The 27,198-nt window shown below is 39.3% G+C and overlaps 1 protein-coding gene across 2 annotated transcripts in view; it reads right to left on the bottom strand.

Annotated features, from left to right (window-relative positions):
* DGKQ (diacylglycerol kinase theta) overlaps window positions 1–27,198 on the bottom strand; it is a 157,586-nt gene that overhangs the window by 67,304 nt on the left and 63,084 nt on the right. For both annotated transcript variants that reach the window (XM_075594267.1, XM_075594276.1), the window contains exons 3-7: window positions 26,768–26,870; window positions 16,977–17,062; window positions 13,280–13,405; window positions 9,622–9,775; window positions 1,717–1,785 (exon numbers count right to left, since the gene is read on the bottom strand). In XM_075594267.1, the coding sequence (XP_075450382.1) occupies window positions 1,717–1,785; window positions 9,622–9,775; window positions 13,280–13,405; window positions 16,977–17,062; window positions 26,768–26,870 (538 nt within the window). The remainder of the gene's footprint in view (window positions 1–1,716; window positions 1,786–9,621; window positions 9,776–13,279; window positions 13,406–16,976; window positions 17,063–26,767; window positions 26,871–27,198) is intronic.

The following is a 27,198-nucleotide window of genomic DNA, read 5'->3' as shown; positions in this document are numbered from 1 at the left end:
ACACACACACACACACACACACACACACACACACACACAATTATGCAAAGCAACAACCAGCACCCTGTAGTTATGAAAAATCCAGATGCTAATCCCATAGGTAAGAATAATGAAGATATTACCAGATTGAAGTCCAGCAATGAGGAGACAGCACACCAGGAATGATATTCAAATGATTCTGTATTGTAGCCCTGCCCTGAAGGTCGCTCTCTGCAGACCGTTCCTGCCTCTCACCTGTCTCCCCTGCAATCTATCCTAAACGCTGCTGCCAGAATCACTCTACTCTTTCCTAGATCTGTCTCAGTATCTCACCTCATGAAATCCCTCTCCTGGCTTCCGATCAAATCCCGCATCTCACACTCCATTCTTCTCCTCACTTTTAAAGCTTTACACTCTTCTGCCCCTCCTTACATCTCAGCCCTAATTTCTCGTTATGCACCATCCAGACTCTTGCGTTCTTCTCAAGGATGTCTTCTTTCTACCCCCTTTTTATCAAAAGCCCTCTCCCGCCTTAAACCTTTTTCACTGGCTGCCCCACACCTCTGGAATGCCCTTCCCCTCAGTACCCGACTAGCACCCTCTCTATCCACCTTTAAGACCCACCTTAAGACACACTTGCTTAAAGAAGCATATGAATAGCACTGTGGATATTCTTAACACATGATACATAAAGCTTGGCCCTCTGCAGACGCACTTACCAGAACTCCCTCCTACTGTCTCTGTACGTTCTCCCTACCTACCAATTAGACTGTAAGCTCCTCGGGGCAGGGACTCCTCTTCCTTAATGTTACTTTTATGTCTGAAGCACTTATTCCCATGATCTGTTATTTATATTATCTGTTATTTATTTGATTACCACATGTATTACTACTATCAAGCGCTATGTATATTAATGGTGCTATATAAATAAAGACATACAATACACACACACACACACACACACACACACACACACACACACACACACACACGGTCAGGTTCGAGCATGGCAGAAAGAACAGGGAGTAGAGGTAGGGGAGTAGGTGAAAGGTGCCCACAGTTGTAGTAAAGATCAGGCCCCCTTTTATTGTGTTTCAGGTAGGGACAGTGTACCATCAGTAAGGATCCCATAGTATGGCCAGAGGAGAAGAGAGCATGTCCCAGTAACGGGAATACAACATGCCACAGTGGGTAAAGCAAAGATGCCCCCAAGAGGTCTGGAGGTAAGCTCTAAAAGCAGATCCCTATCTACAGTATTCAGTAACTCTGAGAAAGTGGCACATCCAACGCAGGCTGAGAGGTAACCATAATGTTACAAGTATCAGCCATGATCAGCCATGATCTCAGCAGGGGCACAAAGTAAACAGGATTCTAAAGATGTTGTTAAGAAGGATTGCCCGGTCCACAATATGAAGCTAGTACAGTAACCAGTAAGAGCACCTCCCATGAGTGTTGAGAGGGCACACAGGGAAGACGTTTAAAGAATGATCGTAGTATGTATGAAATGAAGTACAACTATGTCAATCAACATATAATTGGACAACAGTTTTCCCAAGCATGCGTACATAAATAAAGATTGGTATTGTACTCTAAAAACTCCTGGCCCCCATCTATTACACCCCCCAGTCGACTACAGACGTCCCCTGAGACAAGGTAAATCCATACGGATGAATAATATACCTTTACACCGATATAACCTCCCTAGGGAGCCGGGCAGGGAGGGTTACAAATACGTACTTGAATCAGCTGATATCTGCATTTCTTTCACTGATCCTTGTGTTACGCCGTCAACTTCATGATCTTCATCTGTGAAAATAAAGCTCAACTTATTACAATGCGTATAAATCAGCTCTAAGATTTATTATGTGCTTGGGTGTCAATCTTATAAATACTGACATCTTTAATATTAAGGGCAACTACTAGTAAGTTTTGTTTTCTAACATGATTCAAAGTTGATACAGCTGCATAAAGCAAGACAGTTGCTAAACAATGTCACATGGAATTGGGTGCACTCCAGGCTGTAACTCTGATACAATTTCAGTGAAGGAGAACAAAACCAAACAAGTATCTGTCTTTGTAAGGCAGTGCACAAACTGTATCCTGTGCCTTAGCAACGCAAATGTTTACACTTATTAGGAAACAAGCAATGCTTGTGCCAGAAGACTAGGGTCCCCTTCACATACGTAGATGTTGTGTAAAACAAGTGTTAACACAGTGCAGCGAAAATGTGCGATTACTTAAGGCAGGGGAGCGCAAACTTTTGCTGCTGCGCCCCCTGCCTTCCCTCCGCTGGTGCGCATGCCCCCTCTCTTACCTTGATGCGGCGTCAAATGACACGCATGACATCACATGACCCCGCAACGTCATTTGACGCCATGTTGCCATGGACACGAGTGATGCGGCAGAGTCAAGGTAAGTAATTGTAGAGGCCTCACGCGATCCCCCGGCATTTAATTTTAATGCCTCCGGGAAGAGTGCGGGGCCCCTGCAAAGGCCAGCGCCGCCGCCTCCCCCCCCCCCCCCCACCCGAAAAATCATCTGTCCCCCACTTTGCGAACCGCTGACTTAAGGTGTCAAAAGATTCAAATATTAAGAATTACTACTGTTGAGAACACAAAAATGTTAAATACCAAGATAAGCAAAAGAAGGGTCTGTAGCCATGTTGGTCCTTTCTTCTATGTAGTAACTAAGGAGTGAGAGGGAGTTGGTGGTACCTTTTATTGGACCAACAAGTAGTTGAAATGTTACAAGCTGTCGAACCTCTCATGGTCCTTCATCACGCATGGCAGAAATACAAACACTGTATATATATATTTCTGTTTTTGTAAGTAGGTTTGCCAGGTGGCTTCTCCAAAAATACTGGTCACAATGGTGAAAGGTTCGATGCACTCCATGAAAAAGTCGGTGTGGAGGTATGTTTTTTTTTATAAATTATCTGACCGTTATGTCATTTTTGTTCTACATTTTATTCCATGTATGCACCAATTTGCACCATTTCATAAAAATATTCTAGGAACAAGGGGGGACAACACATTTTTACTAAATAGAATATGAAATGGTGCAAATTGGTCCATACTTGGAGTGCAATTTAGAAAAAATGACTTAACGGTCATATAATTTATAAATAACATACCTGCAATCATACTCTTACCTCCCTCATCCCTACCCTCTCACCCACATCCTTTCACCCCTCCCCCATAGAACAGAAAAACACAAACAGGCAGACTGATAAGACTCAGGCAAGAGACACACTCCCAGCCTCTCTCTCTGCTCCACACGGTTTCCTCCTCCTGATTGGCTGCATTACCTTGCAGTAGCATATTTTGTTCCATCCACATGAAATGCACCACTGGGCACTGTCCCACAAACTTTTGGTCTCTCGTCCTTCCTTCTTCATCCTGGGATTAATGATCCAGGAAGTCCCAGCAGACTCTTCGACCACCGTCTAGCGGGTCTAAGGAACTGTGCCAGCCTTCCTTCTTTAGCTGGGGAGCACTTTCTCTGTGTCGCCTTCTCTGGGACAGCAATCTATCTCTGTCTGGCAGCTTCCTGTGTCTTTCAGAAGACTTCCTCATTCACTCATGAGTCCAGATTGATTAGACAGCAGCTGCTGCTGGGTTTTCTAGGGCAGCGGTGCGCAAACTGGGGGGCGCAAGATTATTCAGGGGTGGCTGTAGAGGGAGAGGGGGGTTGTCCCGGTATTAAAGGGGTTGCACCCCATATGGCCACCCCCTGACCTCACCAGGCCGGCAAGGGGTTAACTGGACTGCGGTCCAGGAATGTGGTTTACACTTTGTCATGTCATGAAAAATGTATGTTCCCCTGTTTCATTATAATCCTGTATTTTAATGTTTTAAAGTGCATTTCTGTATCTCCAGTTCTGGAGGTCGCAGAGAGTTGATATTTGGCCAATGTGTGGAGTCACTGTAGGCATTAAGAACTGGCAAATTTCGACCCACTGACCCACTGAGCCCACCAGAATGGAACCTATTAATAAGTGTAGATATTAAAGTATATATGTATGGTTTTTTGGATCTGCTCTGAAAATGCAGACCATCTGCTATGCTAATAGGTCATGAAGGGCAGCCGGCTGATTGAGCCTAATCACTGTGATCAAAAGTTAACTGCCCGGATTGTTTACACTAAGTACTAATCAACAGACCAGTACTAATCAGCAGACTCTGCCACTCTAATTGTTACCTGAGGGTGGTGAATCATCAAACTGGAGTGGTTTGTAAGTGTTATGTCTACACCTACAAACAATGCAGATACTTCATTTGGTAGACTGGTCGTTGCCCCTGATTTAATTATGGGGCTACCCAGAATCCCAGTACACATGGGCTAATTAGCTGGGGGGCATGGGTTAATCTGTGTCTCCACGTTAGGGATTGGATACAGATAATTGTTCACCAATAGTCTGTATTCAATGTTAAGAATAGGGTTAAACAGGTATATAAACTGTGTCAACCCTACAGTTTTTAGTTCTTCTTCTGATACCATCTTGAATGTCACCGGATTGCTGGAGAATTGCTAGCTGATACTTCTCCATCCCCCAACCCTAAGTAAGTGTTACCTTCTTGTCTGTTAATTGTACTATATTGCTGTGTTCACCTTTAAGGAATAAATATATTTTATTATATCTAAGCCTCGTTCAGTTCAACCCAGATATTTGGTGTTCATTATATCTTGTCATAAGCTACCGTGACAGTGGCGCGGATGGTTGCAGAGGCCCCACGCTCTTCCCCCAGGGCATTTAAATTAATGCCGGGGGATCGCGTGAGGCCTCTGCAAGTTCACTTACCTTCTCTTCAGCGACAAGTCGCCATGGCAACGCGGCATCAAATTACGCCACGGGGTCATGTGACGTCATGTTGGCATGGCAACGTGACGTCTCGTGAGCCCGCGGCATCATTTGACGCCGGGAGCCAAAGAGAAGGTAAGAGAGGGGGAGGGGGCGCGAGTAGAAAAGATGGAGATTAACTCTGTGTTGAAACAGTCCTATAGGTGCCCTATTCCAGCCCCTAGAGGATAGTGATGGTATCACACACACACACGCATGCATACTTACACATATAATTACAGGGGTATACAAAATAAGTAAACATGGGAAGGATATTGATCCAGGGATTCATCTGATGGCCATTATTTAGTCAGGAAGGAATTAATTTTCCCCCTTATGAGATACCATTAAATGATCTTTCATTGGGGTTTTTTGTTTGCCTTCCTCTGGATCAACATACAATCTACGATAAAGTATATTTCGTCTAAATTTAGCACAGGTTGAACTTGATAGACAGAGCCTGAGGAAGTCCAGTACTTGGACGAAACGCGTTGCTCTTCACCTGGAACATTTTAAAGCACATTTCAGAGGAGGCGGAGGTGCAGTTGCAGCTCTCCATCCGGACGCGGAAGAGAGAGACTCCCTACAACTAAACACCACACTGTCTACCCCTTGCTTTTACCTTCCACAGAATTATATTCTGTGTTTGTTTTTTGTTTTTTATTTTTCATGTGTTATTAAAGTTAGTGTTTTTACCCTCCAGACATTAGTGTCTTTTATATTAACCCCATCTTCACCAGCACCTACAACTGGAATAGAAGAGCAAGATACCGCTAAGAGTGTGTACTCACACTGGCCCGTGTGAGTATCGTGTTATATTTACCATCAATACCCTTATACCCCACCCTTTCATCATCTGATATTTTGATTGGGCAACACCTAGAAGTGTACAAGATACCAAGATAGGATTACACTCACACTAGTCCGTGTGAGTGCTAAACTATAATATATAGTATACTATCTTCTTGGTGGTTCACAAAACACACCATCCCCCCCCCCCCCACATTGACGTATATATATATAATTATATGTGTTAACCCTATCCTCCTTTCTATTTATACGAGAGGAAATCCCCCTGGAGTGGCACTGTGAATCAACGAAGTAAGTGGCCGCCACATCAAGAAGAAGAACCCGCATCGCAAGAAGAAAAGCCTCATCAGAAGCACACGGGACTCCCAAAGAAACCTTGATGTGACAGGGCTTACACAAGGCCGTGTAAGTTTTATATATCTTTATTTCATTTCACCTTCACACCAACACACGTACACCCATGTGTGCCTATCCTTCCAATTAGAGATTAGACACCTGAGCTAACACATCCGCTCAAGATATAACCGCTTCACCTTAAAAAGCAATCACCAGTTCTCTAACACTGCCTGTTTCCAACCATTGTGCTCCCCCATCCTTTTTGTATTCATTACCTATAAGGGTCCTGGATAGATCCTGCTGGGGTTCCGAGTCACGAGAGGATACCACTCGAAAACCATTTACAGGCAGTATTACACCACTCTTTTTATACTTCTGCACATCAGATAAACTACATAGAGATAGCGCCCGGGTACCTCCTCAAACAAATGAACTTGATGGACGTATGTCTTTTTCAACCGCATCTACTTAACTACAATATTTAGTATTGTAATTCAATCACAAAGTGTATATAAATATAAAGTACATAATATAAAGAGCATATTTTAAACAAAAATAGTGTAACATTGATAAAAATGTTTTTATGAAAGGTGCATACAGATATAAGATACATACAAATAATATTAAATATTCTTCAGTATTAATGTATTCCATTAATTTGAAATGAAGATTGACTGGGCGTTTTTTTTATTTTTATTTTTTAAAGGTTCATCTCCATGTATATTTTCCTCTATTCATTCTAGAACTGTCAAATAAAACGTTTTATATTTACCATTGTGTTTCCAAAATAGAGGATAAGGGATTTTTTGTCTCTGTCGTTTCATTTCCTAACAGTACGCACAAAGTACAAATTGCTACACGCACATTCCAACAGGTATACTACTTACTTTGAAGAACATGATATTGTTTGATATGATAATTTTGTCCCATACTATTGCTTTTAAACACTTTTTTTTTTTTTTAGACCCTTACAATTCTCTTTCATAAATTACAGGGATAAAACTTGCTGCTTGCAAAATGTAGATCTTTCTCGCTGTAGAAATACACTTTCTTATATTTAAATTACTAGGTGATAAAATGCATCCTATTAGTTTGACTTTGCTTCCCCATTTCTGCCTAAGTGTTCGTCTGCCAGTAGCAAAGGCTACTTGAAGTATTTTATTTATTTATTTTTCAAAGTGTTTTGCTTCTCTACAAAAACTGGTAATAAAAGCGGATTGCCGATCAATTTTAAATTGTTTTTAAAATTTTATTTAAAACCAAAATTTTGTCTAGATATAGTAATTTTTCCCAAAAATCTTTCCTTAAAATAACATTTAGTCCTTTGTAAAGATTATCCGCTTCTAATATACCATTTCTTACATTTATTTTTAAACGGTTTATTTATTGGATTTATTTTGCCAATTACAGTTTCAGGAAAAAAGGATACAGAAATAAAAAAAAAAAAGGGGGTGGGAAGGGCGAGGGTAGATTGGTACAAGTATAGCAATACACTCCAGACATCTAGTTACACATTCAGCAACAACAAACATATGGTTTCACAGTTGCTGTGTACAAACACTGAATTCCAGCACAGTATATATTTTATCAAATGGCAAATGCAGGGCTAATAAAACAACCAATTGTGGAGGGCTCGCTTGCTTCAAATGATTAGCTATAGATAGAACATTTGGTAGCTGTTAAAATATGAGAAACGCGTAATCGGGCGTTTTTTGTAATGTGTGAAATGTCCACATTCAGGATACAGTACAAGGGTCCCGCGGGAATTTTTACTTTCAAGAGGTCATGAATAACCATACATATTTGAGCCTGTGAGATCGTCAGACAAGTCCACAAGATATGCAACATGGTACCTAGTTTCCCAGAATTCCTACAACAGGTATTTGACACCTCCGGAAACATTTAATCAAGTCTCTCTGGGACCAGGTACCACCTGAACAAAATGTTATAACCATTTTCTGCAATATCTGTACAAATTGAGATTCTAGACGTCTTAACAGAGATCGAGTACCACGTCTCAAACGGTATATCAAAGCCCAATTATTTTCCCCATTTCAATATATCAGATTTTTGAGTATGAATATTATACTATTTTTAATACAATTTTGTAGAATGTTTATCCCATTTTACGTGACAGGGATGATGGGAATAAGCATCAGTATGATGCTACCCAAAATAGGCTTCCTATCATTAGTACATTGCAGAACACCTTTATTTGACAATAAAGTAAGATTTTAAGAATATATAGATGTATCAATACTTTGCATGGTTAGTACAATATTACCACCACTCTCACTAAGGTAATGAAGAAAATATGTTACATCTTCCCAACCCTATCAGGACATCATAATATACTGTACCTACTCCACAGTACCATATTCTCTTAATATGTTTTGGCATCAGAGAAAACACATTCCCTCCACCAGAATCCTAAATACAGACAGACACATGCTGGTGAAAAAAGGGTACCCATAGTCTTACGCCTTGCAAAGACATGTTTCCTTAGAATATCATTGGTATGCATTAAAATAAATGTAATGGCCTTTAGGAGACAGGAAACAATCATTAAAAGTATCCCACTTTCCAGAACAAGAATTTTCATAAACCGTCTACATCTACATTATGAACAACAGGATATAAAGACTGAACTTCCTGGGTTATCCAGATAAAGTGACTGGCCCATCTCTTGTTCTCTCAAAATGTAAACAGTAGATGTTGAATCCTGAAGGTGAAGTGGTGGTGTTCTAACCAGCTTCTTCTGTAAATGCATATCTACATATTCACTAAGGCATTCTGTAAAAGAAGGAATCCTTGCAACACTTGGTCTTCCTTTTATATATTGTATATAGTATATTAACATCACTTTATGTAGTTTTGGTAAAACAAACAACTAAGATATTTTTGGACTACTATTCCATGCATATTTAAAAAAAAATGTCAGTACCTTATATTCAAATGCTTCCTGTAAAATGCATTTCAATTCCCTTGTATGCTGCCGTACTTAATGGGATCAATACTTCATCTTGAATCTCTTTTTTACCATCAAGAATACATTCAAATGCACCTGAATGTACAAGTTTTTAGATATAACAACTCCCCCCCCTTTATCTGCCTTTCTTATGACGGAAATTAGTATTTTCTCAACTCTCCCAAGACATTTTTTGTATGAAAATATTACTTGTTTTAGTAATTTCACACTGTATGTTTTTGTTGTTGTAAATATGCACTGATAATATTGTGACCTTTATATTTGTATACACTGTGATTAAGGTGATGAGATTATATATTGTGGTTATAGGTTGATAATTGTATATGCAGTCCTATTAAAAAAATGTATTAAGTGATGGTGTCATACAAGTTATAAAAGGTGTGAACATGTCATAAAAGGCCGGGTTTGTGATGGGAATGCAATCTTCCCTCTGAGGAGGTGACATTACATCACGAACCATGTCAGGAGTAGGCAGAGCTAACGTAGTGTATCCCCACCTTCACTTTGTACACTGCAGGTAAGCAACAAAACGTTTGGAACTCCATGAAGCAGTGCCACGTGGTGCATTTCATGTGGATTTGCCTGAACTAGCAGAAGGTCTCACTTGAATGAGCATGCCGTGGTAGGGGAGCTGGGAGATGGAAAGCATTAGCAAGCATACATTTACCTTGCTCAGTTTGGAGACTTTCCGATATTCTAAAACAATGCATTTTGCTGAAGTTGCGTGTGTGTAAACGAACACAATTCGGTGGAAGCATCATATCTCTGAGTCTTCCAAAAGTACATTCATGTATGAGAATAATATAGCAAGCAGCATGTGCCTACAAAGAAAGAAAGCAAAAAGTATTCACATATAAACCAGTCACAGTAGATTTTTGGGGGATGTGTGTTTGTGTGCAAAGAGAGGCGAGGTGTGAAGGCAAGACAGTGAGGCGAGAAAGAGGAGAGAGAGGCCTCCTGTAGTACGCAATGAGAAGGTGTCACAGATGTCACAGTCAACACAGCATATAAGCAAATAGATCCAGCACACTTGAAGCCAAAGGAGACAGAAACGATCCCCATCAAATAACTTCACCTTCTTGAAAAACTCTGTGCTGGATCTATTTGCTTATATGGTGTGTGTGTGTGTGTGTGTGTCTCCCTGGCAGTCAGGGACCCCTGCTGTGTTAATCCGAAGGGTCATTAGTCAATGCAGAAATGCCTTAAACTAGCCAGGTTACTCCCAGTATGTACCCAGCATGTAACCGGGTTTAAGGCAAGCCTTAGAATACTAGTTGTCTCTTCTGTATATATGCATGTGTGTATGCGAGTGTGTATGCGAGTGTGTATGTGTATACACACAGAGTTAATCTCCCTAGAGAGGCCAGCAGCAGCTGCTGCCTAATTTGAGCAGGCTGAACAAGGAAGTGTTCTAAGGCAGACATAGGGGCCTATGCAGAGAGCAGCGAATTTTAAAATTGGCGAATTTATTAAAAAGTAGCTTTTTTGGAGAGTTTTATTCTCCATATGCAGAAATGTGCGAATTCTGCTATGTTTAACATGAATGCGTCTGGCGAGTTTAAATTGGCGAGATGCGCGCTTCAGAAATGTGTAATAAAAAATTTGCGCCTTTTTTTTCCCTTTGCAATGGCCGCGAGCGGCAGCTTCTTGCCAATTTTTTCTGGCGAGGCAAAAAGGAGACAATCGCGCCATTTTATTGGCGCGAACAGCCGCTAGATGCCGTTCGCGCCTCTCTGCATTAGGATATTTTTAAAACTGGCGAGATTGAGGTTCTCGCCAGCCGCGAGGCGAGTTTTAGAAATAGAAAAGAAAAATTGGCGCGTTTTTCGGAACTCGCCATTTTCTGCTGTTTTCTGCGCGATTTTCTCCAAAAAATGGCGAATTTCGAAATAGCGCTGCTCTCTGCATAGGCCCCATAGAGCGCTGCTATAGAGAGAGAGACTGTTTTCCCCCAGAGAATGGGGGAGATAGAAAGTGCTCCCCAGCTAAAGAAGAGACTGGCACAGATCCTTAGACCCGCTGGACGGTGGTTGCGGAGTCTGCTGGGACTGCCTGGGTTTTTAATTCCAAGAAGAAGGAAGGATGAGAGACTGTCCTTAAACGGGGATGTCCTGTCCTTAACATTGGACTTACACAGGAGAGATTCTCTGAGCTCTCATGTGGCCGAGTTCCCCTAGGAAGGAAGGACACAAGACCATGCAGAAGCGAGGATGTCTGCTCCAAAGGAGTAACAGATAAGCGAAATCCTTTATTGCTGTGTTCAGAGACTTAATATATGTTCAGCTATAATAGTACCTGTTTGGGGTGGTAACAAGCTTTGCTGTCCACCCAGTAAAGGTTGAAGCCAAACATGTAGTCCAAGAGGAGTAGGAGTTTGTTTTATGATTTCTTTTTGACATAAAGGGACGGTGGGGCCTGTTCGTATATTATTTATCCCTGTAAATAAACCCCATATAGAGAAAAATAATGTTTCCCGCCTAACTCTGGGACTAAAAGATGCTACAACGTGGTGTGGGCATCACAGAGTGTATGTATGTACAGTATGTATGTATATATATATATATATATCTATCTATATATATATGTGTGTGTGTGTGTGTATTGTATGTCTTTATTTATATAGCGCCATTAATGTATATAGCGCTTCACAGTAGTAACACATGTGGTAATCAAATAAATAACAGATAATATAAATAACAGATCATGGGAATAAGTGCTTTAGACATAAAAGTAACATTAAGGAAGAGGAGTCCCTGCTCCGAGGAGCTTACTCTCTAATAGATGCAAAGAGACACTGGCACTCTCTAATAGATGCAAAAACAACATATTTATTGAAAAGGGGTTAAGGGACACACACACACACACACACACAAAAGAAAGTGTACCCTCTTTGAATTCCATGGTTTTACATATCAGGACATAATAACAATCATCTGTTCCTTAGGAGGTCTTAAAATTAGGTAAATACAACCTCAGATGAACAACAACGCATTACATATTACATCGTGTCATGATTTATTTAACAAAAATAAAGCTGAGATGGAGAAGGTGAGCAGTCAGCACGGTCTGTCCAGGCCCTTGATGACGTAGATGCCTCTAGTGTCCCCCCCCCCCCCCCCCCCCCCGTGACGTAGAAAATCATATATTTGGGCATCTACATCATCAAGGGGCAGGACAGACTGGACTGATAAAAAAAAAAATACATTTACGGTACAATATTAAAATAAATCTCTTACACCCTTTCCCCTCCCTCCCCGCATTCGTTACCTTGCAGGGGGAGAAAAAAATCCATACTTTGCCAATAGATGCAGTAAGACCCATGTTTCATAGGAACTTTCTCAAGAAAGAAATACTAACAAGGGCAAAAACCTTAACCCCTTTTCAATAAATATGTTGTTTTTGCATCTATTAGAGAGTGCCAGTGTCTCTTTGCATCTATTAGAGAGTGCCAGTGTCTCTTTGCATCTATTAGAGAGTGCCAGTGTCTTTTTGCATCTATTAGAGAGTGCCAGTGTCTCTTTGCATCTATTAGAGAGCGCCAGTGTCTCTTTGCATCTATTAGAGAGTGCCAGTGTCTCTTTGCATCTATTAGAGAGTGCCAGTGTCTCTTTGCATCTATTAGAGAGTGCCAGTGTCTCTTTGCATCTATTAGAGAGTGCTGGTGTCTATTTGCACCTGGATATCCCGTTACTGCTCTACCCGAGAACTTCAGTGCTGCCTTCGATCTACACTATCCTACAGTATATATACTGCAGAGGGGGAATAGGGGTGGAGGGGGGGGGGGAGGGGAGAGAAAAAGAAAGGAAGAGGATCATATACAATGTGTAGGGTAAGGGGATGGATCCTGAACCTGCAATACGGTTTTGGTATACTTATTTGAATAATTGTGTAATTTTCCATTTTCAATTAATGATGCAGTGGGAAGAGTAGTTTGTACATATTTGCTGTTACAAAAAAATTATTTATATTGTATGTATAAATGTAAGTACAGTATAGAGATTGTGTTACACATTTGAATAAATAAAATCATAAAGACACAATTAATTACATTTTCAAAACAAAGTACAATTCCTAAAGGAAATTGTATGAATCCATTGGCTTTCCTTTACAAACATTCGGCCCTTCAAAAGGGACAGATATTTCAGTTGAAATATGTGAATATGATGACATTTTGACCAGTTCTTAAAGATAAAGAGGAAGCAACACAAAAAACGTACAGGAAAAATAGAGGAAATAGAGCAATCTTATTTTAAAACACTAAAGAATCAGTAATGACTGTATGTAGGCTTGCATTTGCAAATACAAATCTAGGACCGTTCCCGCACCTGAATACCACACCACTCGCATCTCATGCCAGACAGAACTTCAGAAGAACTGCACGTTTTCTTGCAGACCTCACATCGGGCATTCGAAGACAGATTTCCCTCTCGCCAATGATGATGATATGTGTCCTACAGCCAAAGCAAAACCATTATGTACTCATAACAGGAATATGGCAATAAGAACAACAGAATGCCCCACTATTCAAGCATTTTAACGTACATATTCATAAGGTAATATGGAGTCGGTTTAGAGAGCGCTCTTAACACCCATCTTCCATGCAGAAATGTGGAAACAGTGAAAGAGAATAATTTAGGAAAGAGACAAGAAGACATGACAATGAATGAGAAGTAAAAATAAAAATCCTATCTGAAAGGGGGAAAGAAGATCTTCTCTTTAAATGTTTCCTCTAAGACCAAGGCTCGGTCTTATTTAACAAATTAGTTGGTTTTCAATCAGAACATCCTCAAATTGACAATGATCTTGCAGAAGATTCAATAGGGCTTTCAGATAAATTATAAGAAAATGTGTTGCTGAAACTTCAGGCAGCAAAAGGGTTAAGTCCCTATCAGTTCTCTTTGTGACATTTGGCAAGTAACTTTATCACTCATGTGATCATAAACTACACCGTAAGCTCTTTGAGACATGACTTCTGTACACTCTTATCTCTCCCTACACCTCAGCTTTGATTTCCCATTATACCCTTGCTGATCTACCAGTCACCCATTTCAGCTCACCGCCGCCTACCTGTGCAACTTCCTGACCCTCAGTACACACCAAACACTTTCTCTCCCCAACTTATCAAATCTAAAAACCCACCTTCTGAATAAAGTATTTGAATGGCCTGGACTCATTCCTTCTTCCCCCTTACCCACAAATGATCTAGCAGATTTGGGCGCGGCTGTTATGCCGCAACCAAATCTCCACCGGCATTTAGCTTCTACTTGCCTCCCCGCTAGGATATCTTGCCACTGTCCACTTCGCCGCCAAGTTAAGTCCCTAACCTCACACTAAAAAAACCCTCATAATAATGGCACCCCCTACCCTAAAAAGCTTAACCTCTTACCCCAAACCCCTACCCCAAAACTCTTAACCCCTTACGTGAAAATCCCTTACCCTAAAACCTTTATCCTTACCCTAAATGAACCCCTAAATTAACTTATCATGGCAGAGCGGCTGGTGGCTGAGCATCCAGCGGCTACGGGTCTCTCTATGGCCAAATGCCGGCGGAGACTTGGTCGCGACGAGTCCCTATTTTCCAAATGTCCGACCCACAAAGGTGCTTGCAAATACTCTTGGGCAGGCACTGCCATCCTCTGCACTTACTCCTTCCCCTACTTTCTCTCTAACATACTACTTACATTGCAAGCACTCTGGGGCAGGTTTTTTTTTGTTTGTTTTCCGATCATGTAAATTTCTATTGGATGCATTCATTGTATTATATTTCCCTTCATCCCAGTGTCTGATCTGTGAAGCACTGCAGACATTATTGGTGCAAGTATATAAAAATATATATTCATACATGTGTTCATTGTACCTGTAAACACGTATACAGCAGTACACAATGGCAATACCACCTGAAAAAATATTTTTTTCTTGCCATTATTCTTTTCTGCGGTATAGTAATTATGTGGTAGAGTTGTGTGATATATAATGCTGAACAAAAATAGAGCTTTCAAAATTATCTTAATAGAGCAAACTGCAAAATAATTAATCTATGCAAATTCTCTGCAGCATTAACACGATGCAACAGATCTAGACGTATGTATATGAACAATCATAATAGAGACGAAAGTGCATTGCATGACATACTAAAAATTATGGCACGGTTACATGAAAAGTGGTTTCTCTTGAGACTTTCCATTATCTCTTTTTATGATGAGATGATTTCTTATATGGCACTTTGTGCTAATCATTCAGAGCAGAAAATGGAGTATAATATATACAATAAAAACATTTAACATAGGTTGAACTAGATGGCCATAATGTCTTTTCAACCTCATCTACTATGTAACATTGTAATCATATTTTTCTTATGTATAGATCTCTGTACACTATCAAAGCTGTACATAGAATACAGCACACAAGTTCCTGCTGCAAAGCGCTTGCATTCTAATTTGCGTGTCGCGCTACGAAAGTGTTATTACAACGAGATCATGGAAAACCATTGGCATTTTTCCCGCGATCACACTATGATTAGCCCTAGTACATTTTAATAAGTAAGGCACAAGGAAAGCTAAAACTGCAGAGTCCAGATACTGTATAGCCTGCAGTGCGACAACCAAGGCATGAACCTTTGTGGCAAGTTTTTTTAAGTTTCACCTTGTAGTGGGTGTCTGTACCAAAATGTTAAAATTTCACATTGCTCAATTTGCAGGCACAGTAGTCAAAATTATAAGGAGATACTATGTTCAAGGTGGAGGGAGCATCTCCACATCTCAATGTGTAACTGTAAGGTGTCATGTGGATAACTTCAAAAAGACATCAGACATAAGACCACACACATGGTTAGTGTACAAAATAAAGCAAAGTGGATGCAGAAAATATTTGCACCTGGATTGAAAATTGCTTGAAGGATAGACAGTGGAGTACCTCAGGGATTGGTACTGGAACCCCTTCTTTTTAAACTTGTTTATTAATGACCTTGAGGTTGGCATCGAGAGCAAAGTCTCCAACTTTGCTGATGATACTAAATTGTGTAAGGTAATAGAATCAGAGCAGGATGTAATTTCTCTCCAAAAGGATTTGGAGAGACTGGAAACGTGGGCAGGTAAATGGCAGATGAGGTTTAATACAGATAAATGTAAGGCTATGCATTTAGGAAGCAATTTTGGGCACCACTACTTAGAAAAGACATTATGGAACTAGAGAGAGTTCAGAGAAGAGCCACCAAATTAATAAAGGGGATGGACAATCTATCTTATGAGAAGCTAGCTAAATTAGAAGTATTTAGATTAGAAAAGAGGCTGATATGATAACTATATACAAATATACATTCGGGGACATTACAAGGAGCTTTCAAAAGAACTATTCATTTCAAGGGCACTACAAAGGACACGGGGGTCATCCCTTAAGGTTGGAGGAAAGGAGATTTCCCCAGCAACAAAGAAAAGGGTTCTTTACAGTAAGTTAAAATTAGGAATTCATTACCCATGGAGTCTGTGATGGTAGACACAATAGATTTGTTTAAAAAAAAAAGTTGGACTTCTTTTTAGAAAGGCATACCAAATAAGTAAACATGGGAAGGATGTTGATCCAGGGAGTAATCTGATTGCCAATTATTGGAGTCAGGAAGGAATTTATTTTTCACCTTATGAGATATCCGATGATAATTCACTGGGGTTTTTGTTTTCCTTCCTCTGGATCAATATACTGTAAGTACGGATATAGAATAAAGTATCTGTCGTCTAAATTTAGCATAGATTGAACTTGATGGACACATGTCTTTTTTCAACCTCATCTGCTATGTAACGATTATTGCTACCATTATCACCTGCTTTACTGTACTTCACAGCCAGTGATTTTAACACTAAAGCACTTCTTGATACCTTCAGTTGAGGAATTGTTGCTTACAATTGTGGGTGGTTGATTGTATATATTACACAGGGGGAAAATAGCAGAGTTAACCGACGACAACTGGCACAAGTCGGAAAACAAAATTCATTGCATTGTGTGTTTTGGAGGCTTTTGAGACATACTTACATGATCCTGCTGTCCATCATGATGGCACTGCCTACAATCACTGCAAGCGAACAGGGCACACTCTACGTGCACGTGGAGTTCACAAACTGGAAGACAAAGATTTGATGACAGGTCATTTCTTTATCCTGTGTATAATTATGACTGGATACATTCCAATAAAAATATCAAGCAATATAATACTTCCCATCCAATACAACATATTGGTAATATTTGCATACACAGTGTGTGCGCACGTGTGTCTGCAGCAGAAACAACTCAAGACAGTGTCAGAAAAGAATCAAAATGAATAGGATAAAATGTACAAGCATTGGGTTGTCTCAATGTAAAAACAGATTAATACCAATATAGTCCCTATGTTCAGTGTTATTCTACAACTCCGTAAGTTTCCATTATAAACTTTTTATGTTTTAATATTGTATATAGACAGTGTCCAGGAATAATAAAAAGCCTACACAAATACAAATTATAGAAGATATACTTTGTTGTAAAATCTGAATGGGTCCAAGATCAATCTGTAAGCCTAACATCAATAGTGGGGACGCTACTTGAAGGTTTAGTACGGGATAATATTCAGGAATATCTAATGGAAAACAAAATTATTAGTAATAGTCAGCATGGATTTATGAAGGTTAGATCATGCCAAACTAAACTTATTAGTTTCTTTGTGAAAGTAGGAATTTAGACCAAGGTAATGCAGTTGATGTAGTCTACTTAGAGTTTGCAAAAGCTTTTGATACGGTTCCACACGTGGTTAGTGTACAAAATAAAGCAAATTGGAAATGGAAAATATTTGCACCTGGAATGAAAATTGCTTCAAGAATAGACAACAGATGAGTTGTAATAAATGGAACCTTTTCAGGTTGGGATAAAGTTGTAAGTGAAGTACCTCAAGGATCGGTACTCGGACCCCTGCTTTAAAACCTGTGTATTAATGACCTCGAGGTTGGCATAGAGAGCAAAGTCTCCATCTTTGCTGATGACACTAGATTGTGTAAGATAGTAAAATCAGAGCAGTATGTAATTTCTCTCCAGAAGGACTTGGACAGACTGGAAACTTAGGCAGGTAAATGGCAGGTTTAATACAAATAAATGTAGGGTTATGCACCTCGGAAAAAAGAATATATAGGTGACATACAAATTAAATGGGGAATTACTGTAGGTGAATTCTTGATGAAGGATTTAGGAGTGCTTGTAGACAGCAGGTTTAGAAATAATGCTCAATGTCATGAAGCAGCTGCAAAGGCAAACAAGATCGTATCTTGCATTAAACAGGGAATGGATGGAAGGGAAGTAAACATATAAAGCATTAGAAAGACCACACCTTAAATATGGAGTACAGTTTTTGGCACCAATCCTTGAAAAATACAATATGGAACTAGAATAAGTGCAGAGAAGAGCCACCAAATTAATAAACGGGATGGAAAATCTGACTTATGAAGAGAGTCTAGCTATATCACAATAGATTTGTTTACAGTAGAAAAGAGGCGTTTAACATGGGATATGATACCTATATACAATATATTCAGGGTCAATACAAGGAGCTTTCAAAATAATTATTCATCCTAAGGGCAGTACAAAGGACATATCGTCCTCCCTTAAGTAAGGTTGGAGGACAGGGGATTTCACCATCAACAAAGACATTTTCTCGGGTTTTTGTTTGCCTTCCTCGGGATCAATACTGTATACGGTAAAGACAAATCTAGAAAAAAGTATTTGGTGTTTAAATTTAGCATAGGTTGAACATGATGGACATATGTCTTTTTTCAACCTCATCTACTATGCAACTACATTATGTAACACACTATAACAAAAAAAAAAAAAAGCAAAGCCCTCCCTCCGCCTCCCCCCTTGTATATATGGCAAACACAATTTTTTAATAAAAATACTTTTTTCTGCTAACACTTTGTGTGTCTCTCCCTCTGAATATTTATTAAAATATTTATATAGCGCTCGCTGTACATTAGTTAGTACAGACAATCTATGATTTTTGTTGCCTGGGGCACAGGGAAATAAAGGAACTTGCCCAAGGTCACATGGAGCTGACACTGGGATTTGAAGCAGGTTCCCCCAGCTTTGAACTCGTTGTTGTCTTTTCAGAGTCAGTGTCTTTACTCACTGAGCCATTCTTTCCCCCCCTAAAAGTGAATATGAAAGCGACTCCAAAACAGAAGTAAAATCAGGTCAGGGTTCTAAACCAGCAAACAGAAAATGTACAACCATGGCCAAAAAGACATCAATAACAGAAACGTACTGGAAATTTTTCAAAAATGGTGGATGTGGTCATTATAGGGAAATAAAGGATAATTTTTTTTAAAATTCCATTCATTCTGGCAGCAGAAAACCTTAAAAATATAATAGTTGAAGACCGCTCCATGCGGGTGATCAGACAGAATAGTTACTAGATTAGGATTTTGAACATGTAATGTAAGAATTCGGACATTGCAGTTTGGTTAACATTACCATGTCAGGCCGTATTAGTTTATCATCCAAACACAATTTTTCGAAAATCATTTGATAAAAGCTTTTAATAAATATGCTTTAATGAACCCTTGATACTTTCTCTGAAGCTAAAATAACGTGGGAGTTTCGTTGTTGCTTTTCACGCAGCTGTATGAGTGATTAGCAGGCCATGAAAGGAACACACGTAAATCAAAGAGTCATGTCCGTGCACAGTATTTATACTTCATACACAATTATGCTTAACTGTACCTCTACTGGAAAACATATAATTATGCGAATGGGGACTTCCCATATTACCACCAACTCTATACTTATATAGATGAGTGATGTGCGATGTGCGATTGATTACCTGCCCATGAGAGCCCTGCAGTGTGCAACATTTCCAGGCAATATAATTGAGAAAGCTTAGCACAGTAATTTTAGATTCCTAATGCATTTCCTGCTAGTGAGGCAGAACAACACGTGAAAATAATGTATCATTAAAGAAACCAAATAATCATATGCAATATTGTGTAATCTTCATATGGTTCTTCCCATCAGCCAAAAAAAATACAAAAATAGCACTGCAAGGCTAAGCAATACATACAGAACTATAACTTCGCCTGTTCAAACTATTTAAAACAGTGATTGCTGGTGTGGTTGACTAGTGAGCCAAAGGTGTCCCACTCTAAAACCAAGTACTATACAGGCATACCCCACATTAACGTACGCAATGGGACCGGAGCATGTATGTAAAGCGAAACTGTACTTAAAGTGAAGCACTACCTTTTTCCCACTTATCGATGCATGTACTGTGCTGCAATAGTCATACACGTGCATAACTGATGTAAATAACACGTGTAACAGGCTTTATAGTCTCCCCGCTTGCACACAGCTTCGGTACAGGTAGGGAGCTAGTATTGCTGTTCAGGACGTGCCGACAGGCGCATGCGTGAGATGCAGTTTGCCTATTGAACGATATGTACTTACTCGCGAGTGTCCTTAAAGTGAGTGTCCTTAAACCGGGGTATGCCTGTACATGACCACAAGAAAAAATATGTACTGTTGCACTTTAAGGAAAAGAAAAAAAATCTTTAAACAAAAAAAATACAGTAGCTAAAAACAAACATAAAATCATTCTAAAAGAAACAGCACCTGCAATGTTTCATATAAAATGTAATTCAGGCTGACTTCATAAAGGAAAATAGATTGACCTATTTGTAGTCCCAAATGATAATAACTTTCTCCCCACTCGACTAAAACTGCATTGCAAACAAAAAGCAGAAAAACATTGACAAGCAATTTTTAACATCATTTGGGCATAGTAATGCTCTGAAGATTCTTGCTCTCTCTCTAGAAAGAGCTGCATTAGACAAGCCCATTCAATATGGCGAGATGTCAGTGACACAAGTAACAATGTATTAACATTTGAATGGAAGTTACGCCCTTCTTAAGCGAGCATTAATATGTCTGTGTCCATAATAAAGTACTTTTAAATAATTTCCTTAAAATCGCTATAAAACACCATGAATTCATATTTACCCCAGAAATGCATGTAAGTAATAGCAATATATAAATATTAAAGCCTGTATTGTGCAATGGTCTCAGAAATGTCTCAAAATTAGAGATCTGAAGAAAGTAATAATTAAGTCATTAACAGCAGGTGTTAACGGGCGCTTTTATTCAACGCTGTCACATTCATATCACAAACAAATACAATTATTACCGTTTGAAATTAACAATATAATCTGGCTAAGTAAATGTATAGTACCCTTCACATTCAGTGATTCTGTGTTGGAATCTCTATTAACGATTAGGGTGCGCTTTCAACTGATGTATTCAGGTCACTTTAGCACCAGTTGTGGCAAACTGTAGGTCACATACCTACAGTTTCAACCCGAGCCTGTTCTTCTAACTTTGCTAGCATTGTAAGAAACTGATTGAAATAGTGCAACATCTGCTAAAAGAAGATGAACAGCTGTGTGCCATAATTTTTTTTTTTTTTTAAATCAACATGTTTTATGTGCTTGCCACTTGTTATCTACTTGTACACAGAGAAAAAGGGGAGTTCACTTATAATATTTACTCTTCTTTAAGTCCAGCAGCAGTAATGTATGGAAAACGCTCTTGACACGTGCAGGCCATAAATTCATGTGATCGACTCGGGTACATAAGAGGCTGTTTTTCCCTACCTGGTCAAATACGTCGACTAACAAAGCCAAGATGGGTTTGACTAGAATTAGTGGACTAGAGAAATTATCTTCTGTAAGTTTTGTTTTGGCAGATGTACCAGGCCTTCTTGTGTCCTGAACTCTTCCCCCCATAAACTGTAAAAGCCTGGAAGGAATTACATGGTTTTGTAGTAGATTGATTTTCCAAACCAACGCCAAAACGTCTATAGTCTTGTTTACATGAAAGATTGTCTTTGAGTAGGACATCCAAATATGGAAGAAAAAAGATAAACGATAAATGCGATGCTACCACTGCTATCATTTTGTGAACATTCGTTGTGGCTACAATGAAGCGAAGGGTTTTACATTGGATGTATTTTCCTGTGACCACAAAACTCATATTTCTGATGTGGCAATTTTATGGGCACATGAAAGTACGTAATTTGTCAAGAAATCCCTTACCTTGCCAGCTGCTATTACAGATATTAAGGACTCTAAGTGTTGAATCTTCAGCCATGTTTTTGATAGCTTTAGGTCTACATTGGGTTTGAAACCTACAGTGGCTTTAGTAACTAGGAAAAGTTTGTGTAAATGCCTCCACATTGTTCCTTCGGCACTGGAATAATTCCAAAAAGAAATGTTTTCATAAATTGCAGGGCGTATCCATGTCATACGATATGCAGTACCAATTCATCAGAAGTAATTTGGATCCACTGATTTAGGAACTAATGAGATCTAGCTCTTTGTTAAACATAAAAGATCCTGAAAACAAAGCTTCATCTGCTTCCCAGTTGTCATAACCATAAAGATCTTTTTACTGATACTGATTAAAAATCAATGACACGGCCAGAAGCCTAACCATATCTAAGGTGGCAGCACATAATCAGGGCCGTCTTAAGATTTCCCACATACTTCACAATTATTTGCCTCAAAGTTCCTGCCACCATATCTGCTTCTAGATTATTACCCAAATTGGCAATACAGGCTGTAGCAATGGCAGGCTTAAAAGCAGTAGCATTTTGGTTCCTAAAAATACATTTTATTTTTTTCCTGAAAGAAGAACCATCATCAACAGGAAAGGTAGCGAGTCTAGCTATTCATGGTATAGCAGCTTCTATATTAGGAGAGCGTTCCAACACTGATGAGTCTATTTTGGTAAAGGGCTATTCTTTTAAATCTATTAAACATTCTGTACATGTTATCTATTGCCACCCAATCCTGGTTAACAAGGACTTTCACATACTGATTAATTTTTTTTGCTGGTAGGTATGCTCCACCCACAACACCAAGTTCATTTTTTGCTTCTTGAATACGGACTACAAAAGTATACATGACTTCTTCATGACATTACCAATACACAAAAGTTAAAGGAGGCTGCTTTGTCCGTTACTTTGCCTTCCTCATCCTCGGCTGTATTAGGTTGATCTAGAGGGGGAGAGATTAAGCTACCAATCCAGACTAGTTTGAGATCTTGATCTCTTCATACATCTATGCTTACCAGCTTCACATCTAGCAGCTTCAAAGTGCTCCAACATTGACCTCTTCAACCAGGAAAGCATCTCTCATGATAGAAGGCTGTTCTTCCACAGTAAAGTGGCTGTGTGTGGTTATTAAAAAAATTAGAGTAGCAAGAAGGTATAATTTTTCTCAGACCACAAGCCAAGTGTTTGGTTTGAGCCACAGCCGTTCCAGGCTTATTAGAATAAACATCAGCATTTTCTTTAAGTCATGGGAGTCAGACTTAGAAAAAAACATTACAGCAAGAAGAATCCAAGGTGAACTCTAACACAGCAAACCACATCTAACTCGATCGCCTTAAAAAACTTAACTTAAAAACACTGACTGGACATTCCTGCCCCAAAGAGTCAATCAGGAGCCATAAAATCAGCCATGCCTTCCTACATTCACCCCTCCTCCCTCAGTGTCACCTGAAATCCAGAGCAAAGTGGCAAATACAGCCATGTAAGAAGGAGCAGACTGTGCCCCCAGAACAGAGAGCAGCATGCTCACACTCTCTTTGTAAGAAGCCAGGAAGGACAGCCCTGGCAGTCGAACATGTCCCCAAGGACTATGAAAGCAATATGAAAAAAGACAAATCTATGGTGCAAGGATAAATCGGAACATAGCGCAATCCAATTTGAAAAAAGTGTGAAATCCCCCATTCCAAACTTAGAAGATGGGATCTTCGTGAGAGTGGGTTGTGTGGAAATGGTAACTGAAGGACTTCTGGACTCCTCTGTTTCTCTCCTTATCACCTCGGTTGAACTCCAAAGAAGAAAATCGCACAAATAGTTTAATATTTCTTTAATGCTCTAGATTTGTTTTTTGTTTTTTAAAGATCTGTGCTATACACTCACAATGCGACAATAAAAACCAAAACAGTGATTAAAGCAGCCTCATCGCTGAGGTACCGGACTGCTAATACTTCAACACCACATAACTTTAGTTCTCTCTTCTCGTGGTACTTCGGCCTTTCAGAATTGGTATGTTAGGATATCAGCAGTACTTCAATCCAAGTGCGAGTATCCCTTCATTAGGCTGCAGGGATAGCATTTGAGATTTGTTACATGTTCACAGATTATTTTATTCATTAATTTGTATTGTGTGTGTTGTATTTGTGCATAATTTGTTACTCAGACTTGTATTGGGTTGCGCAGTTCATTATTTTTTCAATCCCTCTATCAAATATATGGCAGGAACACCAGTCCTGGCACAGTTACCAAGCACAAAGGGGTTGAACTTAAAAAAGAAATGACATTGTTATAATTATGTCTATGTACAGAAATATACAAGTAGACCACTTTAGCTTTGCTAAATAGGATATTGTGGAATTTACGTGGGTCTGTAAAAGCAGTCTGTTTCTTAGCTTGATTTGTCCGTAATTTACATATATTACAAATGTTATGTAAACACACTAATTGCAAAATAAAAGTACATTTACCAAAACACTTTTTTTTTTTTTCCAATTGATTTTTTAGTGCACTTGAAGTACTTGGTGCAACTGGATTTCAACAGCACACAGGAGAGGAGATGGGGCTCTTTGGGCACTTTTTGCTTTTTCTGTGTTGTTTTTCTGTGATCTCTGGCCATTATCAGGCAAAAATGAATAACCCATTTTCCCATTGTCATATGATCTCTTAAAGAAAATAAATAGCTCGTCTCTAATGAGGTGGTTTCAGTACCGATCTTGTTTGTCATACTGCTTAAGTTTTTGATGGTCTATATTAAGCTACCCAGTCACTGTTCTTGCTATATGAATGGACCCATGAGTATAATTAACCTCTTTGTGCCAATGTGAAATGGTTTACGCTCGGCAAAGTCTTTTGGGAAATACGTCACTTTTTTTGGGGAAAGAGGATATTTTATAGCTGCTCCACACGTGCTCGAGAGAGAGCTGGAACATCTATAGGGGAGGACTTTATATTGGTGACTTCGCCGCCATATTTGTAGAGGTTATTTTGTGTCCCACACAGACAAAAAAAACCTTAATGATCTTTGGGGGGGGGGGGGGGGAGAAGAGGAGAAGTGGTGAAACAGCTGCTTTAAAATGTTACAGCGGGATTCATGTGATGTGGCATGAGGCAAATCCGCATACCCTACGTGACAAAACGGGCAGCAGGATGGTTAAAATAAATGTTTCATCTGCGTCTATGCCCATGAACCAAGGGTTATTGTAAGGCACTGGGATTGCCCATGTATGCATTTCCCAAAATCATGTAAAACCAACACTTTATTGTAAATAAAAGTTATTTTACTGTTCTGGGCTTAGTATGTTTGTGCTTAAACACTTGGTGCCTGTAGTATCACCTTGCTAGACATAGGGGACCAGGTCAGTGACCCTTTCAGCCTCAGAACCATGTCCCCCACAGGACATCAGTTTTCATATGCTGGAAAGCAGAATGACCATGTATGGGCAAGTAGGCCCTATTTCTGGAGCATTTTTCAGGACTTTGCAGTGTGGGGATCAAAGGTCAGGGTCCATGAGGGTTGTGTGCAAAGGTCACAGATCAAAAGCAGAACCATTTCATTCACCATCATCTCATCTGTCCTTATGGAACTCCAGTTCGGATGATCACAGCTGGCAACTGCGGCCGTAGGCGCTTCTCCAATTGGTATGTCCATTTTGTATCTCCCACTCACTCTTTCACGCTCTGCTAATAGCAAGACTTGTAGCCACGTCCTCTCGCCTGTGATTGGCCATTCATTGCTCCTGCCGCGTTCTGGTTGGCTGAGCGCCGTTCTTTGATGGGTAGAATGGGAGGGGAACAACTACAAGCGTTTGGCTGTCGTACAGTTCGACAGTTGCTCATGGGTAGTCTTGGCGATCTGAGGCTGCCTGGAAATATGAGCCAGCAGTGATTGATGGATTTTCTAACCGCAAAAGAGGCCTGGCTTACATAGCGCTCAGCAGGTGGGAAGTTAGGAGCCCAGAGTTAACCCCGCAAGTGCTGAATCTTGCTATTTTAAGTGTTTCATAATGCTTGTTGTGCGTTTTAAACACTGTTTTTGCTCCCTATTGGCTTATGCCTTAAAAAACCCTTGTTTGTTTAACCCCTTGTGCAGTGATGCTTGTGTAAGTCCTCTGGTTTCCCGTGACACCTTACATACCATCTTTATCAAAACACCACGTAGCTGCCAGAACAGGCCTACAAAGCTACAGAGCAAGTTTTGGAATTGATATTAAAGGGGGTCGGCTACAAAAATGTGTCTGTGCGTATATATATATATACACTAACATTATTACACATCATAGGAATATTTCTTCTACACAAATTAGAATTAGGTTGGCACTTTTTTGGCTAGTGCACCCTGTCCATATGATTGATTATCCAAGACTTTTATTAAATGACTGATCAGCTTTAGTAATGTTTATAAGACATTACATAATTAAAGAAATGTTTAAAAATTATACTGGTTTAAAAAAAAAAAAAAAAAAAAAAATTTAAACGTACTCACTATATTTAAATAGAAAAAAACATTTTCCAAACAAATGAGTCAACCCAAAATTTGTATTTTTCTAATTTAATGGAATTTTTTTCATTAAAAATTTTCACAATCATTTCCCTCCATTCTAGATCACTACCAATCTATATTTTTAATAAAATAAATAAGTGCTAGTTCATTGATTATTTCATGCTTACATTTCAGAGCAATGAGAATAGTTTTGAAATGAATGATTACCTTCACATCGTAAAGCAATGCTATCTTCTAAATGTTTTCTACACACAGTGCAGAATTTCTTTTTGTGATGTCCAGGAGGTTGAAAACAATGTGCAACTGGAACCTGACAAAAGAAACAGACAAAATATTTTACATGAGGACAATCTTCATTATATTATCACTCTCAGAACACTAGACAGGCATGTGGCAAGTACAAAAGTATGAATATACACAGAGTGCATTATTAGGAAAGCAAAACATCAAGTAAACTACTTTACAGATAATATATTATGCTCCACACGCTATAAAATGTACAAAGCTAGACATTGCAGTTCTTATTAAATTAAATTATACAAACAAATACATTGGATAAGGATAACTATACAACAAAAACTACGACAACAATTAAACATACACTTAAAGCTGCAGTTTAGACTTTTTTTTTTTTTTTT

This window comes from Ascaphus truei, chromosome 1 (genome assembly GCF_040206685.1).
Source record: "Ascaphus truei isolate aAscTru1 chromosome 1, aAscTru1.hap1, whole genome shotgun sequence".
Classification (NCBI taxonomy): Eukaryota; Metazoa; Chordata; class Amphibia; order Anura; family Ascaphidae; genus Ascaphus; species Ascaphus truei.
The sequence above is the reverse complement of the archived record's forward strand: the minus strand, read 5'-3'. Positions and strand labels throughout refer to the sequence as shown.